Source organism: Notolepis coatsorum, assembly GCF_963971535.1.
Source record: "Notolepis coatsorum genome assembly, chromosome: 7".
In the NCBI taxonomy this organism is placed as follows: Eukaryota; Metazoa; Chordata; class Actinopteri; order Aulopiformes; family Paralepididae; genus Notolepis; species Notolepis coatsorum.
In genome coordinates, this window is record NC_140171.1 from 113,915,566 (window position 1) to 113,933,065 (window position 17,500).

At 44.1% G+C, this 17,500-nt stretch overlaps 1 protein-coding gene across 1 annotated transcript in view; it reads left to right on the top strand.

The window, feature by feature from the left end:
• LOC311231723 (keratin-like protein KRT222) overlaps positions 1-17,500 on the top strand; it is an 89,743-nt gene that overhangs the window by 17,615 nt on the left and 54,628 nt on the right. The window contains 3 exon segments of the mRNA XM_084318348.1: positions 1-28; positions 580-799; positions 15,794-15,876. The exon segment at positions 1-28 is cut by the window's left edge and continues 118 nt beyond it. Of these exon segments, the coding sequence (XP_084174474.1) occupies positions 3-28; positions 580-799; positions 15,794-15,876 (329 nt within the window). The 5' untranslated portion in view covers positions 1-2.

Consider the following 17,500-nt stretch of genomic DNA (forward strand, 5'->3'; position numbering starts at 1 on the left):
ACATGACTGGGGGACCTCCGCTGCCTCGGTAGTACCCATAGCAGCACACACACACACACACACACACACACACACACACACACACACACACACACACACACACACACACACACACACACACACACACACACCACACACACACACACACACACACACACACACACACACACACACACACACACACACACACACACACACACACACACACACACACACACGCACACACACACACACACACAACACACACGCACACACACACACACACTACCTGCGTCTTGTGGAGAGTGCCACGTTGCTTCACAGGTGAGTATCACTAGGTAAACATTTACAGAGTAAACACCTCAAGGACCGTAATCTCGTGGTATGGGTGACCGCTCGCCGCCCCTGGAGAGTTACAACTGAAAGTGACGTTGCGCTGCAGGAAATAATACTGTAGGTTTTCTTTGCAGTTGCATTTCTGTATGTGTGCTGGGGTGATCTCAACTATTATTGCTCTCTAGTGCTTGTTTTTTTTTAACGAGACTGCGAGAGAATGCCAACATGTCTGACTAGTGGTGTGCTGTGCGTGTGTGCGATCAGGCGCCCGCGCCTTCAGGCCGCCATGGACTTGCAGGAGGACAGTCGATGGACCATGCGGGGTCTCAACGCCCGCCTGAAGGGCTTCGTGGAGCACGTGAACAGGCTGCAGGAGACCAACCGGCGGCTGGAGGGCCAGATCGCTGACTGGGGCTCGAGGCACGCCCCGCGCTCCCAGGACTGGTCCCGGCAGGAGAGGACGGTGGAGGAGCTCCGTGCCCAGGTGAGAGTCGCGTGCGTTCTAAGTATTGAGTCCTGTGGGACTCCATATGATCAGGAGTAAAGGGCTTTTCTTTTTTTTAAAGGAACACGCCAACATTTGGGGAAATAGCTTATCGTCTTCTCCAGAGAGAGACAAGAAGATAGATACCAGTTTCCTCTCTGTGCGTTCAGTAGAAAGCTATCTGGCGCCACGTTAGCCTAGCTTAGCACAATGAATGGAAGTGGACAGTGCCGGTTAGCCTTCAGGAGAGGTGTTGGTTGGACAATGCCTAGGCTAACCGGCACTGTCCGCTTCCATTCATTGTGCTAAGCTAGGCTAACGTGCCACCGGATAGCTTCCTACTGAACGCACAGAGAGGAAACTGGTATCTATCTTCTTGTCTCTCTCTCTCTGGAGAAGACGGTGAGCTAATTCCCCAAAATGTTGGCGTGTTCCTTTAAGAAAACACAGTCGATTTGAAGAAGCCGTTTTATTGAGTGAATTATGCATCGTCGAGGCGTCCCGGGGTATGATTACCAATGTGTTTGGGAAAGTACGTCCTGCCTCGGGACTTTTGGATCTGAGGAAGATGTTCTGTACTCCATCACCTCTTGGGGAAAACCAGTTTATATGGCCTCTCGGTGATTGCAGCGTTCCATTACATCAGTACAATGCCATGTCGATTAGCAGACAACAGGACCAGATGTTTGTCGTGAAATAGCAGACGCAATGACATCATCAAGAGCGCTATGAATGACATGTTTGGTTAAACCTGACATTTAAAAGAAGGCAAGTCAGCGATGCAACATGCATCTAATTTAGTCGGGGGCCTCGGTGAACATATCAGTGTCGGTATTAACGATCGCAAATGGGTGTTTTTGGGTTTCTAACTTGGGTGTCATTGACGATGTTGTCAAATGGTAGAGTTTATTTTCGGGTGCTACTGTACACTAATGTAAAGTGATGGGGCCACTGTGAACATGCTATAAAGCTCTAAGTAATGGGGCCACTGTGAACATGCTATAAAGCTCTAAGTAACAGGGCCACTGTGAACATGCTATAAAGCTCTAAGTAATGGGGCCACTGTGAACATGCTATAAAGCTCAAAGTAATGGGGCCACTGTGAACATGCTATAAAGCTCTAAGTAACGGGGCCACTGTGAACATGCTATAAAGCTCTGGGTGCACTCTGGAGTAGGCGTCATGGTTTGTACAGACTGAAGATCCCCCCCCCCCCCATCACTTAAAGAAGAATGTCACCCATTTTTAAGAATTCACATGTTATTCCTGTGTGTGCCAGGCAGCCCAGGATAGCTTGGTCAACATTTGTGTGAACACGCACCACTCTCTCCTAAAGCTAGAGATCAGAGAGAGAACAGTTGATTCTCCAAGGGAATACTGACTTTGTGGAGCCTTACATGTTAACCCTTTCACTGCCACACGACAGCCGGTTAACCCTTTCACTGTGACAATACAGAAGGTTAGCCCTTTACTCTCACACAACCGACGGCGATGGCTCCATCATTAGCATCATTAGCTCCGCGGATATTCAAGTACTGCTAACAGGAATGAACCAGAATTTCAACATCATTTGGGTGTAAGAACTCATACAAAAGAAAGGTCACAAAGGCAGCACCCCATTCATTGTCTATTCTTCATCCAGTAACACATTGAAGGGTTCTCTGATTTCTAGCTTTAGGAGCATGTGGTGCATATTCACAAATATTGACTGAACTGTCCTGGGGCACAGGAATAACATAATGTGAATTCTTAAATAACACAGTGAGGTTTAAATGGGTGGCAAACCAGAGCGGTGTGGCCATCCAGTATGAAGCACAGCGATTGTGAAAGGATTCTTCCAAATGACAACATCTTTTGGAAGTAGGAAATATGGCTAGGGGGTCAAAAATAAAGCCTTGTGCGAGAACTCCAAATTAGACCAACATGTTACACAATGATTGTGTGTGTGTGTGTGTGTGTGTGTGTGTGTGTGTGTGTGTGTGTGTGTGTGTGTGTGTGTGTGTGTGTGTGTGTGTGTGTGTGTGTGTGTGTGTGTGTTGATTGATTGATTGAAAACTTTATTAACAGATTGCAGAATGGGTACAATACAGTACAGCTCAATGTACATTGGAGGTGGTTGGTGGGTGGGGTGGGGGGGGGGGGGGGTAGGAGGGGTGGGTGGGGAACACTGCACTGTACAAGCAAAACTGTACATTGGAATATTGACAAAACCATACATGGTCATTTACTGTACATTGGAGGGGGTTGGGTTAGGACATTTACAGGGGCCAGTTTCGAATTGCAGTCTGCCGTAGGTGTTCTTTGAGAGTGGTTTTGAAAGTGGGTAGTGATTCACATTCCTTTACAGCTTTGGGTAGGGCATTCCACATTGATGTGGCATAATTGCGAAACGTGTTTAGTCCCTTGTTTGAGCCGAATCTGGGTTTAACATGATTTGTGGAGCTCCCTCTGGTGTTGTGATCGTGGTATTCACTGACCTTTGGGAAGTATTTTGACATGTACATGGTCGTAGTGTATCTTGTAGACCAGGCCAATTGCAAGTTGCTGTACTCTGTCGTCTACTCTAAGCCATCCTAGGTTGTCAAAGTGGGCAGGGGTGAGGTGGGTTCTAGGAGTAAGGTCAAGCAGTAGTCTGACCAGTTTGTTTTGAGATGTTTGTCATTTTGTTTTTAGCGCCTTTGAGGTGCTTTGGTACCATGAGGTGCAAGCATAGTCGTAGTACCCTTGAATGAGTGCTCCTGCCAGAGTCTTCATGGTATTCTTGTTTACCAGAGAGGAGATCCGGTACAAGAATCAAGTTCGTTGGTTGACTTTTTGTGTGTGTGTGTGTGTGTGTGTGTGTGTGTGTGTGTGTGTGTGTGTGTGTGTGTGTGTGTGTGTGTGTGTGTGTGTGTGTGTGTGTGTGTGTGTGTGTGTGTGTGTGTGTGTGTGTGTGTGTGTGTGTGTATGTGTGTGTGTGTGTGTGTGTGTGTGTGTGTGTGTGTGTGTGTGTGTGTGTGTGTGTGTGTGTGTGTGTGTGTGTGTGTGTGTGTGTGTGAGTGTGTGTGTGTGTGAGTGTGTGTGTGTGTGTGTGTGTGTGTGTGTGTGTGTGTGTGTGTGTGTGTGTGTGATGGCCCAAATCTCCAAGAGAAAGGCTAACAGTTAGCAAGGTTTTTTTGATTTTATTACGGATCCCCATTAGCTGGTGCCATGGCAACCAGCTAGTCTTCCTGGGGTCCACACAAAAAAACATACAAAAACAATTATTGCAAAACAGAATGATTAAAAGCCAGTACTCAACATACAATACACAATGAAACTAACAATTAAGATGGCTAAAATTACATGCAAGCAAAGAAACAGAAAACAAAAAAACAAAACAAAATACAAAATACAGTGTTAAATACAATTTAACACTTTGACTGCCGGAAAACGCTTTAACACGTCATTCCCGGCCATGCTCAAGTTGCCGGAGGACGCTTTACAGCGTCCTTATATCAATATTTCAAAAATCTGCGATCGGATTCATATATCCCCTCCGCTGGCCTGAGATCCACCAGGAGGACCCACTGAGCTCTCTGGCGGTTCAGGAGCGCCATCTGGTGGCCGATCGGCGCAATCGCCAAACAGGAAGTGCTATGGAGGTTGCGCTGGTCGGCCACATTACTTCCGGGCACTCTGTTTGGCTACCGGGACTCGATCTCGACACAATACATAGCGATCGATTGCCAATAACTCGATAAACAACATGATTTGGACATATATACTATTATACAAGCTGGAAATGGACCCGATATTTCTACATACCATAATAGGTAAATGACTGTTCCACGCTCATCGCCCAATGGCGCGAGGAGGATACGGTAAGATTCAGCGTTATTTTTGATCGTATTCCATATAAACTGTTATGATGAACATATCACCCACACTAGATGAATGATATAACGCTGCCCACGGAATTATAAACGATCCCCCGCCCATCCGGTCATCATCAGATCATACGTAGATCATTCTAGAAGTACGTCCAATTGAAATTTTTTATATCGCCCCGATTGCCATCAAACTGTATTTCATCATCAATATAATGCATTTGGGGCTATATATCACGTTCTGGAGAAAGCTGCAGAAAGAGATGAAAACATACTTATACATTAGACCATACTTTACTATGAATATGTGAATGAAAAAGTTTAACGTTGCTACACAATGAACAATACATATAGGACTTTGAATGGGCCCTAATAATGGCAATGTAGCAATAGAATTTAAAAAGTTATAGCCCTGCAAAGAAGGGGAATTTCTCCATAGACAAATAGCGCTGGCAATCCACAGTCATTTTCCGGATTTCTGGCCGGCACCCATAGTGTGATTGTTTTTTAAATTGAATATTTTTAAGAATTGCTTTTAGAATGCTCATCAATGTTACTAAAACATCAATTTCACCATACCTTTAAAAAGAAAAGAAAAAACACACAAAGTAATCAGAAGAAGTTTTGGATAACATGGCTGCAGCTACACTCATGCATGACATATATTAATTTCCTTCCGGATTATGGCTCCTTTGAGTTTCTTTTTGAAACTGTCCTTGTTTTCCGTCCGTATAATATGTAATGGGATCCTATTCCAGTATGTTATGGCTCTATACATTGCAGTTTTCTTTAGAGCGTTGGTTCTAGGCAGAGGTAGGGTGAAGCGACTACTTGAAGCATGTCTGGTATTATGGTCATGTCTATATTAAGGTATTGTTCTATATCTGCTATTATTGTTAGCCACTCTATTTGGAGGTGCCGTTGCTTTTTGTACCCATAGTGTAGATGTCCTTAATGTACTTTGTATTTATGTGGACATAAATAAAGCATTTCAAATGTGTGTGTGTGTCCGTGTGTGCGCGTGCGCGTTTGTGTGTCTGTGTGTGTGTCTGTGTGTGTGTGTGTGTGTGTGTGTGTGTGTGTGTGTGTGTGTGTGTGTGTGTGTGTGTGTGTGCGCGTGCGCGTTTGTGTGTCTGTGTGTGTGTGTGTGTGTGTGTGTGTGTGTGTGTGTGTGTGTGTGTGTGTGTGTGTGTGTGTGTGCATGTGCGTGTGTGTGTGTGTGTCACCACTAGAGCCACCACTGCCACACAGCTCAATAACACAGCCCTGTTCATCACCGTCAGCACATCGTCAGCTGACTTTGATGGCCATTCCCCCTAGATGTAACAGTGACATCTCCTTAGCAAATGATCTCAATACCTTCTATGCAAGGTTTGAGGCTGGGAATAACAACACCAGCCTACAAGCCACTGCAATGGAGGGGGGGGGGGGGTCTGCTGATGGAGACTCAGGGTAACAGAACATGAGGTGAGGAGGACCTTTAAGAAAGTGAATATCAGGAAGGCAGCAGGACCGGACGGCATCCCCGGCCGCGTCCTAAAAGTCTGTGCCGACCAACTGGCCCCGGTATTCACTGACATATTTAACCTGTCCTTGGAACAGGCTGTCATCCCCACCTGTCTGAAGAAGTCCACTATCATCCCTGTACCTAAAAAAATCCAAGCCTGCTTGCCTCAACGACTACCGCCCTGTAGCTCTCACCTCCATAGCCATGAAGTGCTTTGAGAAGCTAGTAAAGGGCTACATCTGCTCCTCCCTCCCCATCAACCTGGACCCCCTGCAATTTGCATACCGCCCCAACAGGTCCACGGAGGACGCCATAGCCCATGTGCTGCACACAGCAGCATCACACCTGGACAAGAGGCAGGGGAACTATGTGAGAATGCTATTCATCGACTACAGCTCAGCATTCAATACCATAGTCCCCTCCAAACTCATAGCTAAGCTCAGGGACCTGGGCTTGAACTATGACCTCTGCCAGTGGGTCTTGGACTTCCTGACGGGCAGACCCCAGGTGGTGAGAGCAGGCAACTGCACCTCCTCATCCATCACCCTCAACATAGGGGCCCCCCAGGGCTGTGTTCTGAGTCCCCTCCTTTACTCCCTGTACACACATGACGTGTGGCTCAGCGGAACAACACAATCATCAAATTTGCTGACGACACAGTAGTGGTGGGCCTGATCTCTGCAAACGACGAGAGGGCCTACCTGGAAGAGGTCAAGGTCCTGGCGGGATGGTGCCAGGAGAACAGCCTCTCCCTGAACGTCAGCAAAACAAAGGAGATGATTGTGGACTTTAGGAGGTCGGGGGTCAGGGACTACAGCCCCCTCAGCATCGACGGGGCACCGGTTGAGAGTTTTAAGTACCTCGGAGTCCACATATCTGAGGACTTGACATGGACCACACACATTGACAGTGTTGTGAAGAAGGCACGGCAACGCCTCTACTTCCTCAGGCGCCTAAGGAAGTTCCAAGTCAGTCAGAAGATCCTTAAGAACTTCTACTCATGTACAATAGAGAGCATCCTGACTGGCAATATCACCGCCTGGTTTGGGAATAGCACAGCACAAGACCGTAGCAGACTACAGAGAGTGGCCCGTTCAGCCGAGCGCACAATTGGAGGGGGGCTTCCCACTCTCCAGAACATTTACAACAAGCGGTGCAGGGGTAATTAAGGCTAAGAGAATTATCAAGGACTCCAGCCACCCAAACAACTGCCTCTTTGAACTGCTGCGGTCAGGCAAGCGATACCGGAGTCTCATGGCAAGCACAGAAAGACTCAGAAGAAGCTTCTATCCCCAGGCCATCAGGTTGCTCAACGAACAATAACACTATGCAACAACCATCAAATGCACTCACAGCACACACATCCACACGCACACACTCACTTTAAACAAACAACACACTGCATCACCCACTCTCCACACTTTAGAACACCTAGACACACTTTATATTTATTGGCAAAGAATTTGCACTACAACCCATACACCTGTACACCTACTGTAAATTGTACCTAAATTGTACCTCATCCCATTTCTGCTTTGCACTATATAGTAAATTGTATATTAGTATATTGCATAGTATATTGTATGGTAACTCGGTTACTTCTATTCTGCATTGAACATTGTACATATGTACATACTGAACACTTGTGTCTACGTACGTGACTTCTATTTTTTACATGCTATACTTATTTTATTTCATACTTATCTTTTTTGTCTAGCACAGTCTCTGGAGCGTAACAGAAAGAAGCATTTTGTATAAAAGTATTCTGTACTTCTGTATGACAACTATTAAAGAAACTTGAACTTGAAACTAGTGGACCAATACAGACTGCAATTTACCTATATCTCAAACTCACAGAAGAGGGCAGGGTTTGACGTTGGTCAATTGTGATCTCGCTTGAGCTGACTTGATGATTTTCAACCTCTCCCTGGATCATGAAGTGATTGGTGATGCGTTATGGATCTGACACACGTTGAGTGACGTGATTGGTGATGCGTTATGGATCTGATACACGTTGAGTGGCGTGATTGGTGATGCGTTATGGATCTGACACGTTGAGTGACGTGATTGGTGATGCGTTATGGATCTTCCGCACAGTGAGTAGGAGGAGTGTTGATTTATTTAATGCTCAATTTCACTCTTTGTAACATCAGATTACTGCTAATTATTGTAATGACACAATATGACCTGCATGACAACCATCTCTCCAAACCTGTCTTTAAAATGTTGAAAGGGATCATTTGGACATTGAGTTGTATGGAATACTTCTTAGTACTGTAGTTTATGCAATGCCATTAGCTAGACTGAGTTCTGGCCTGCCGCCCAGTTCCGAGTTAACTGGGAAGAGTCAAACAGGCAAAAAATGCTGTCACGAGACAATAAATGTATTTCTTTACTTGATTCATGTTGGAACCCTGCCCAGCCCATCACAGTGTCCCACAGCCTGGCTGTGTTACAACATAAAAATAGTACTAATATATTTGTTCTTGGTGAAGCTTTTGCCTGCAAGTTAAAGATATAATCGGTAATGACAGATCAAACAGACCTCTAGGTTTGGTATTGCACTTTGTTTACTTCTTTAGTTTTGGTCTGACATGTTCAGTAACTTATTATACTGTGAGTTTCTCCAGACCTCTCTTGGTAGAGCCTGAGGTGTGGCCAGCAGTAACAACCCCTAATCTATACCCACTGAAACCCAACCCAGACAAAAGCGAAAACTGTAAAGCGCGGTACCTTGTTGTCATCTTTTGCCTAGAGAGGATCGCTGTTTGACAACATTGCAGATTCTACCTTTAGGGTGTGGATTAACAATTCTTCGTCTCATGACCTGATCTTTTGATGCAGTTTCCTTGGATGATGCCATAGCCTTAGGTCTGCACACTGCCCTATCCTATCTGGATAACACTACTAGAAGAACTATGTGAGAAAGGCTGGTCATTGACTACAGCTCAGCGTTCAATATGATAGTCCCCCCTGTTAGGGCAGGGGTTGGCGGAGCCCAGTAGCAGAACACAGGAGGAGAGAGAATGGAGCATTTTAGGTTGGTTTTAATGTTTACCCCCAAGCAAACAGGTATACAGGTACAGGAATGTGCAAGTAGACACGAGCAGGTGCACTCCTCGTGCTGCGCAGGAGCGTCCAGGTGGGTGGTGTCTCGGGAGCGGTAGTCCTGGGAACAGGGAGAGTAAAGATTAGGACAAGGCATGTAACAAGGACAGATTACCAAGGCTAGGGTGCAACGTCGTACCTAGGTAGTTAGGTTAACACTGTGACGAGGGTAGAGCAGGATCCGTGGGCTGAAGTAGGAGTTCGTTGACGAGGGAATCCCTCACAGCCGCGTTAATTGATCTCCCTCTGGCAGCGTGGGAATCCTGGGGTCGGATGCTGCCCATATAAGGGTGTGGAAGGATGAGGGGTGAGGAAGGCTTCCGCCGTGATGGTGTGGAAGGAGGAGGGGTGAGGAAGGCTCTCGCCGTGATTATGACACCCCCCAAGCTCCTTGCCAAGCCCAGTGACCTGAACTCCAACCTGTGTCAAGACAAATGAGCTTACAGTGCACTTTTTAAAGAAACAGGAGAGGAACTACAACTCCCTCAGGATCAATGTGGGGTGATAAACAGAGGACCTGCCATGGACCATCATCTCAGAGGACCTGCCATGGACCATCATCTCAGAGGACCTGCCATGGACTACACACATCTCAGAGGACCTGCCATGGACTACACACACCTCAGAGGACCTGCCATGGACTACACACATCTCAGAGGACCTGCCATGGACTACACACATCTCAGAGGACCTGCCATGGACTACACACATCTCAGAGGACCTGCCATGGAATACACACATCTCAGAGGACCTGCCATGGACTACACACATCTCAGAGGACCTGCCATGGACTACACACATTTCAGAGGACCTGCCATGGACTACACACATCTCAGAGGACCTGCCATGGACCATCATCTCAGAAGACCTGCCATGGACTATGTACATCTCAGAGGACCCTCAGAGGAATATAACCAACTGGTACAGGAACAGCACCACACAAAAAGGCCCAGCAGAGTCGCCACGGTACGCCAGAGATGAACTCCTCAACCTGCAGGACATCTACACCAGGCAGTGCAGGACTAAGGCCAAGATGATCATGAAGGATCCCAGCCATCTGAACAATGGACTCTTCTCTCTACTGACGTCAGTCAAACGCTACTGCAGCTTTAAGGCCAATGACACGGAGAGGCTCAAGAGAAGTTACTACCCCCAAGCCATCCAGATCCTAAATCAGGACTATACATTATTTGCAGATCTTACTCATTTGCACATCTGTGCATTTGCACTGCACATTTTTTATTTCTTGTATCACACCTTGTATTCTTGTAAACTTCCCCACACACACACATTTTCCTGTTCTTAGTTTTTAGATGCGAAGCAGCATCTCTATGACCGGCGATGTCACTAACTCATTCAGTAACTCAGTAACTCACTCACTCACTCACTCACTCATATATACGTATAACTGTTTATACTAAAGACCTCAACATTGCGACATTTTAAAACGTTTGATTGTTTATTGCATTTTATTGAGTCACTGTCATTGTACATGTACCATATAATGTGTACAGTATGTGACAAATAAACTTGGACTTTGACCTCTCTCTCTCTCTCTCTCTCTCTCTCTCTCTCTCTCTCTCTCTCTCTCTCTCATTCTCTCCTTCTGTCTCTGTGTGTTATATCCAGATGGTTCTTTGGCCTGACAGGTGGAATTAGAATGCATACTTTGGTTCTCTGGTAAATTACTACAAAAGCATCAGCAAGATGTAGCCACCATTGACACTGAATTATTCTCAGGCCAATTTTTATGAATGATAGAAATTATATGAATTATGAAAATTATATGGGGCAGAAGTGTATGTGATCTGTCTGAAACTAGGAGTAATTTCTGTCCATCCGAAAAGCACTGTCACCATTGTTTTGGTTTTTGAGGTATTGGAAGTTGTTACATTTTGTCTTTGTTTACATTCTGCTCTATGGGAATATACTTGAAAGATTCCGCTACATGCACTTGCACTTGCCTGGCCACGCCCCTGTCCGCCTACATGTATATGCGAGGGGTGTGACCGTACATCCGCCTTCCGGTTTCTTTCACTTCAGGAAGTGTTTTTTTGCTACAGGCACATGTCAGCAAGTGTTGTTTAGAGTATTAGATTTGTTTTTGTGTCAAAATGGCATCATCACCGGGGCCTGGGAAACGCTTTTCTGGGCCCCACCAGCTGTTCACCGTCACAACCTCCTCCATGCGCCGCGGGGGCCCCCTAATCCCACGCTCGTGGCGAGGGGGTGAGCTTCGGAGCCTCCTCCTCAGGGAGTTTGTCAGAGCCTCCTCAGGGAGTTTTTCGGAGCCTCCCCCCTCAGCAGAGCCTCCTCCTCAGAGAGAGAACCTCCTTACGGAGCCTCCTCCTCCGGGAGTTTTCAGAGCCTCTTCCTCAGGGGGTCCTCTGTGCCAGGCGGAGAAGGGCCTTCACCTGTTGTGCCCTGTCCGATGCGCTGGCGGTGTAAAGGGTGGTGTCACGAGTAAACGCCTGGAGAGGTCTCGATGCCACGGCCTCGTTGACCTCACCAGGTCCCTTTTGTCAGGTCCTGGCTCCTGGACTCGGCGGTAAGCCTGCCTTGAGTGATCCATGGGGCTGGGACCTCCTCCGCGCCCTGCTGCTAAAGTTTCGCCCGCGGGGTGGAAGCGGTAACACAGGCTTATGCTTCACGTATGTTCCCTGGTAGCGAGCGGGCCGCGCAGTTGGGTAGTCGCGGGCCCTTCTGTCGGTGTCCTGTCCCCCTAGGGGCCCGGACCCTCCCCAGTGTTCTGATGGTTGTAGGGGACCTCAGTGGGTGCATTTGTCGGGCTCTCCACATGCTGCTCCGGTCCTGTGTCCCATAAAGCAGAACGTAAACAAAGACAAAATGTAACGAAGGTTATCCTATAACCCTAGTTACATGAGTCTTTGTGAGCGTTCTGCTCGCAACTCACTGAGGACCCCTGACTGTCTTCCTAATGAAGGTCAAGACTCGGGAATGTTCTATAGTGTGATGAAATGTTCTATATCATGATGACATGTTCTATATCATGATGACATGTTCTATAGTGTGATGACATGTTCTATATCATGATGACATGTTCTATATCATGATGACATGTTCTATATCATGATGACATGTTCTATAGTGTGATGACATGTTCTATAGTGTGATGACATGTTCTATAGTGTGATGACATGTTCTATATCATGATGACATGTTCTATATCATGATGACATGTTCTATAGTGTGATGACATGTTCTATAGTGTGATGACATGTTCTACAGTGTGATGACATGTTCTATATCATGATGACATGCTCTATATCATGATGACATGTTCTATATCATGATGACATGTTCTATAGTGTGATGACATGTTCTATAGTGTGATGACATGTTCTATAGTGTGATGACATGTTCTATATCATGATGACATGTTCTATATCATGATGACATGTTCTATAGTGTGATGACATGTTCTATATCATGATGACATGTTCTATAGTGTGATGACATGTTATATAGTGTGATGACATGTTCTATAGTGTGATGACATGTTCTATAGTGTGATGACATGTTATATAGTGTGATGACATGTTCTATAGTGTGATGACATGTTCTATATCATGATGACATGTTCTATAGTGTGATGACATGTTCTATAGTGTGATGACATGTTCTATAGTGTGGTGACATGTTCTATAGTGTGATGACATGTTCTATATCATGATGACATGTTATATAGTGTGATGACATGTTCTATAGTGTGATGACATGTTCTATAGTGTGATGACATGTTCTATAGTGTGATGACATGTTCTATATCATGATGACATGTTATATAGTGTGATGGCATGTTATATAGTGTGATGACATGTTCTATATCATGATGACATGTTCTATAGTGTGATGACATGTTCTATAGTGTGATGACATGTTCTATAGTGTGATGACATGTTCTATAGTGTGATGACATGTTCTATAGTGTGATGACATGTTCTATATCATGATGACATGTTATATAGTGTGATGACATGTTCTATATCATGATGACATGTTATATAGTGTGATAATATGTTCTATATCATGATGACATGTTCTATAGTGTGATGACATGTTCTATAGTGTGATGACATGTTCTATAGTGTGATGACATGTTCTATATCATGATGACATGTTATATAGTGTGATGACATGTTCTATAGTGTGATGACATGTTCTATAGTGTGATGACATGTTCTATAGTGTGATGACATGTTCTATATCATGATGACATGTTCTATATCATGATGACATGTTCTATAGTGTGATGACATGTTCTATAGTGTGATGACATGTTCTATAGTGTGATGACATGTTCTATAGTGTGATGACATGTTATATAGTGTGATGACATGTTCTTTAGTGTGATGACATGTTCTTTAGTGTGATGACATGTTCTATAGTGTGATGACATGTTCTATAGTGTGATGACATGTTCTATAGTGTGATGACATGTTCTATAGTGTGATGACATGTTCTATATCATGATGACATGTTCTATATCATGATGACATGTTCTATAGTGTGATGACATGTTCTATATCATGATGACATGTTATATAGTGATGACATGTTCTATAGTGTGATGACATGTTCTACAGTGTGATGACATGTTCTATAGTGTGATGACATGTTCTATAGTGTGATGACATGTTCTATAGTGTGATGACATGTTCTATAGTGTGATGACATGTTATATAGTGTGATGACATGTTCTATATCATGATGACATGTTCTATAGTGTGATGACATGTTCTATAGTGTGATGACATGTTCTATAGTGTGATGACATGTTCTATAGTGTGATGACATGTTCTATAGTGTGATGACATGTTCTATAGTGTGATGACATGTTATATAGTGTGATGACATGTTCTATAGTGTGATGACATGTTCTATAGTGTGATGACATGTTCTATATCATGATGACATGTTATATAGTGTGATGACATGTTCTATAGTGTGATGACATGTTCTATAGTGTGATGACATGTTCTATAGTGTGATGACATGTTCTATAGTGTGATGACATGTTCTATAGTGTGATGACATGTTCTATAGTGTGATGACATGTTCTATAGTGTGATGACATGTTCTATATCATGATGACATGTTCTATATCATGATGACATGTTCTATATCATGATGACATGTTCTATTTATATTTGAATTGTATGTTTTTTGTTTAATGCCCTGTTTTATGTTGAAACTTGTTGTGTGCTGTGTTGGTCAGGACTCCCTGGAAGAAGAGATCTTGTATCTCAATGGGACATTCCTGGATAAATAAAGGATAAATAAATAAAATAAATATAGTGTGATGACATGTTCTATAGTGTGATGACATACCCTGTCTGAGTCGTAGAAATGAGAGAGAGGGAGAGAAACAAAACAAGGAGATGAGATTAGAAGGGAGAGAAGAGGTTAGGTTTAGGTCAACTCCTTAAACATAATGAGTATCTCTTAGTCATCTAATTTATGTTTTATTGCCTAATAATTACTGTTGGACAGTATCAGTACTGCATGTAAAAACAAATTATAATAATACCTGGTGGCAATTTGACAGGCGTAGACAAGTTTAATAATATTTGAACTCGATGCCGTGATCTTATTTATCCAAAATAGAGAACAGTATCCATGGCTTCATGGTCTGTTTAAACTTGTATTATGAATAGAATAGAATATAAATTATTATATTATTATTCATCCAGAGGGAAATTTGTCACTACAGATCACTCACAGAAAAAGTAGTAGTAGGTAGTCAAAAACACGAATAAGAATAAAAATAAGACTAAGAATAAAATTAAATACGGTCCGGGATAGCCTATACATTTTCTATATTATGTATAATAATAATAATAATAATAATAATGGATTGGATTTATATAGCGCTCTTCGTGACACCCCAGTGACCCCAGAGCGCTTACAGAGTCCATTATTTGTTCATACACAGTCATACCGGTGGTGGTAAGCTACAATTGCAGTCAGAGCGTGGCGAATAATCATCGTATAATTAGTATATACATTCTAATATAAAATATAAAGTAAAAATATACAGAAATGTGTACAGTGTACAGTAAAAAGTGTGGAATTGTACAGTGTTGATTTAAGAGTAATGTAAAAGTAAAAGTCAAAATTTGATAGTACTAGTGGCACCCTGTGCAGTGATGCAGTGAGGCACAGTGATGTGTTGTATAGTCTAATTGTTGGAATGAAAGACTTCCTGTGCCGTTCAGTGTTACATCTTTGGAGTCTGTCTAACACTGAACGTGCTCCTTCTGTCAGCCAAGTCTGTATAGTGGGTGGGATACGTACATAAGCGCCAGTAGCACCTCATGGGATCTTTCAATATCAGACACCAAAGTTAAACCACTCTAACCTCACCCAGGTGCCTCACCCCAATCCAACTGCCATCTTCGTTTTGTTATCATTCGTGGTTATCTAAGAGAACATGACTGTGACAACTGAATCTCGTACGCTCGCTGTAGCAGCCGACCTGCTGTGTCTCTTGTGTGTGTTTTGTGTCAGGTCGGTAAGCTCCTGGTGGAAAACGCCCAGCTGGCTCTACAGTCTGACGACATGAAGTCCAGGGCCGCCACCATCCAGGCCAGGTCAGTAGTGTTTGATGTCCCCCCCCCCCAGCTTGAAACCCTGGAAAGTGTGGGAGATACGACTCCCTTCCCCCGTCTTTATTTGATCTCTCTCACCCATCTTTCCTACCTACCCCCATCCCTCCCCCCATTCCTTCCTACCCCCTTCCCCATCTTTCCATTATGTCCCCAAAGATGTCACACCCCTATGTTCGTGTATTCCTGTGGCCCCCACGGCCCCACCCCTTCCAGTTTTGTATAAAGATGTTCCAAGATCCGGTGGGGGGGTCTCTCTTCCCTGGTGTCCGAGCTAAACACTTCGTTGAGAGTCATCCAGCGTAACTCTTACTATTTTGTATTTATACTTTGATTGAGTTAATAAATCGTATTAACCAGATCACAGCCCCCAGGATAAGGTACTTTGTCCTGACTATCAGATCACAGTGACTGTCACGGTAAAAGGAACGCCATGAAAATACAAAGCACTCGACAGGCTGCATTTTCTAAAACAAGACATTTGAACCTCAACGTCCTCCATTTTATTTTTATTTTTTTATGCGTTTTCCATCAGCAGGTATTGGAAATGGATTAAAAAGGGGATTGCTGTAGTTTATGGCTACATATTTGATAAGAACATAGTCTCATGTTTCAGTAATGTCAAAACGGTATGTCCTCCTTGATGTCATGAACAGCCTATGGTGTACTTGTAGATATAGAAAAGAAGAGAGGCACACGCATGCAGTAAGTTATTAGCTTTGGCTATATTCTCCACCACAGCCCCCAGTCCTCTTTGGTCAGGGGTGGGTGTGGATTCGTCCTGACTGAGGCTGACCACAACGTGTCTAACTTCCTACTATACTAATATGTCTTTACTACTATTCACGTTCATTCATGAACATTGTTACTCAGCTGTAAGAGTTGTACCCTTCCTGCTGAGTTGTCATACAGAACTTCTAAGTCGCTTTGGATAAAAGCGTCAGCTAAATGACAAAATGTAAATGTACATGTAAGTTCCCATGTGCATATATATATATAGCCAGGTATGGATTCAGGTTCATTAGACGGGCAACACACACAGTTACACCCAATTTTCTTTTTAAATAAAATAAACATGAGTAGATTTTTGTCTCATTACTTACAAAGAGATGAGTCACTATGAGAGTAAGAATCTGTCCCAGAAGGATCTATTGCAATAAAAGACTGAATACAAAAGATTAAACCCCCAAAACGCTCCAATAGAATTTCAACACAGGCTATATTCCCAGCTAACAAAAGAGAGATTATTTCTGGCAAATAAGAGGGCACCACAATATAGACGAAGAGCTTGGATCAGAATGAAGGACTTCCTTCTCTCCCCCTGCAGTGGATCTGTGTCAGGTCCATGTTGTCTGCTCGTCTGTACAGTATAGTTCCTGATCCTGTTGGCCGACCTGCATACAAATCCACTTACGGGCTTTGTGCTGTGTCGACACTTTCCCTTCTGTATTGATGCAGAATGACACACAGGCCACCCTCTGTTGCCAGAGAGGTCCATTATTAACCCCTGCAGGGGACAGCCGGACATAAAGATACCTGTTCTATTTATAGTTCCACCTGAAGCGTCGGTCGAGTGGGTGTGCGGTATATCTGTCTGTTAGGCCACTGG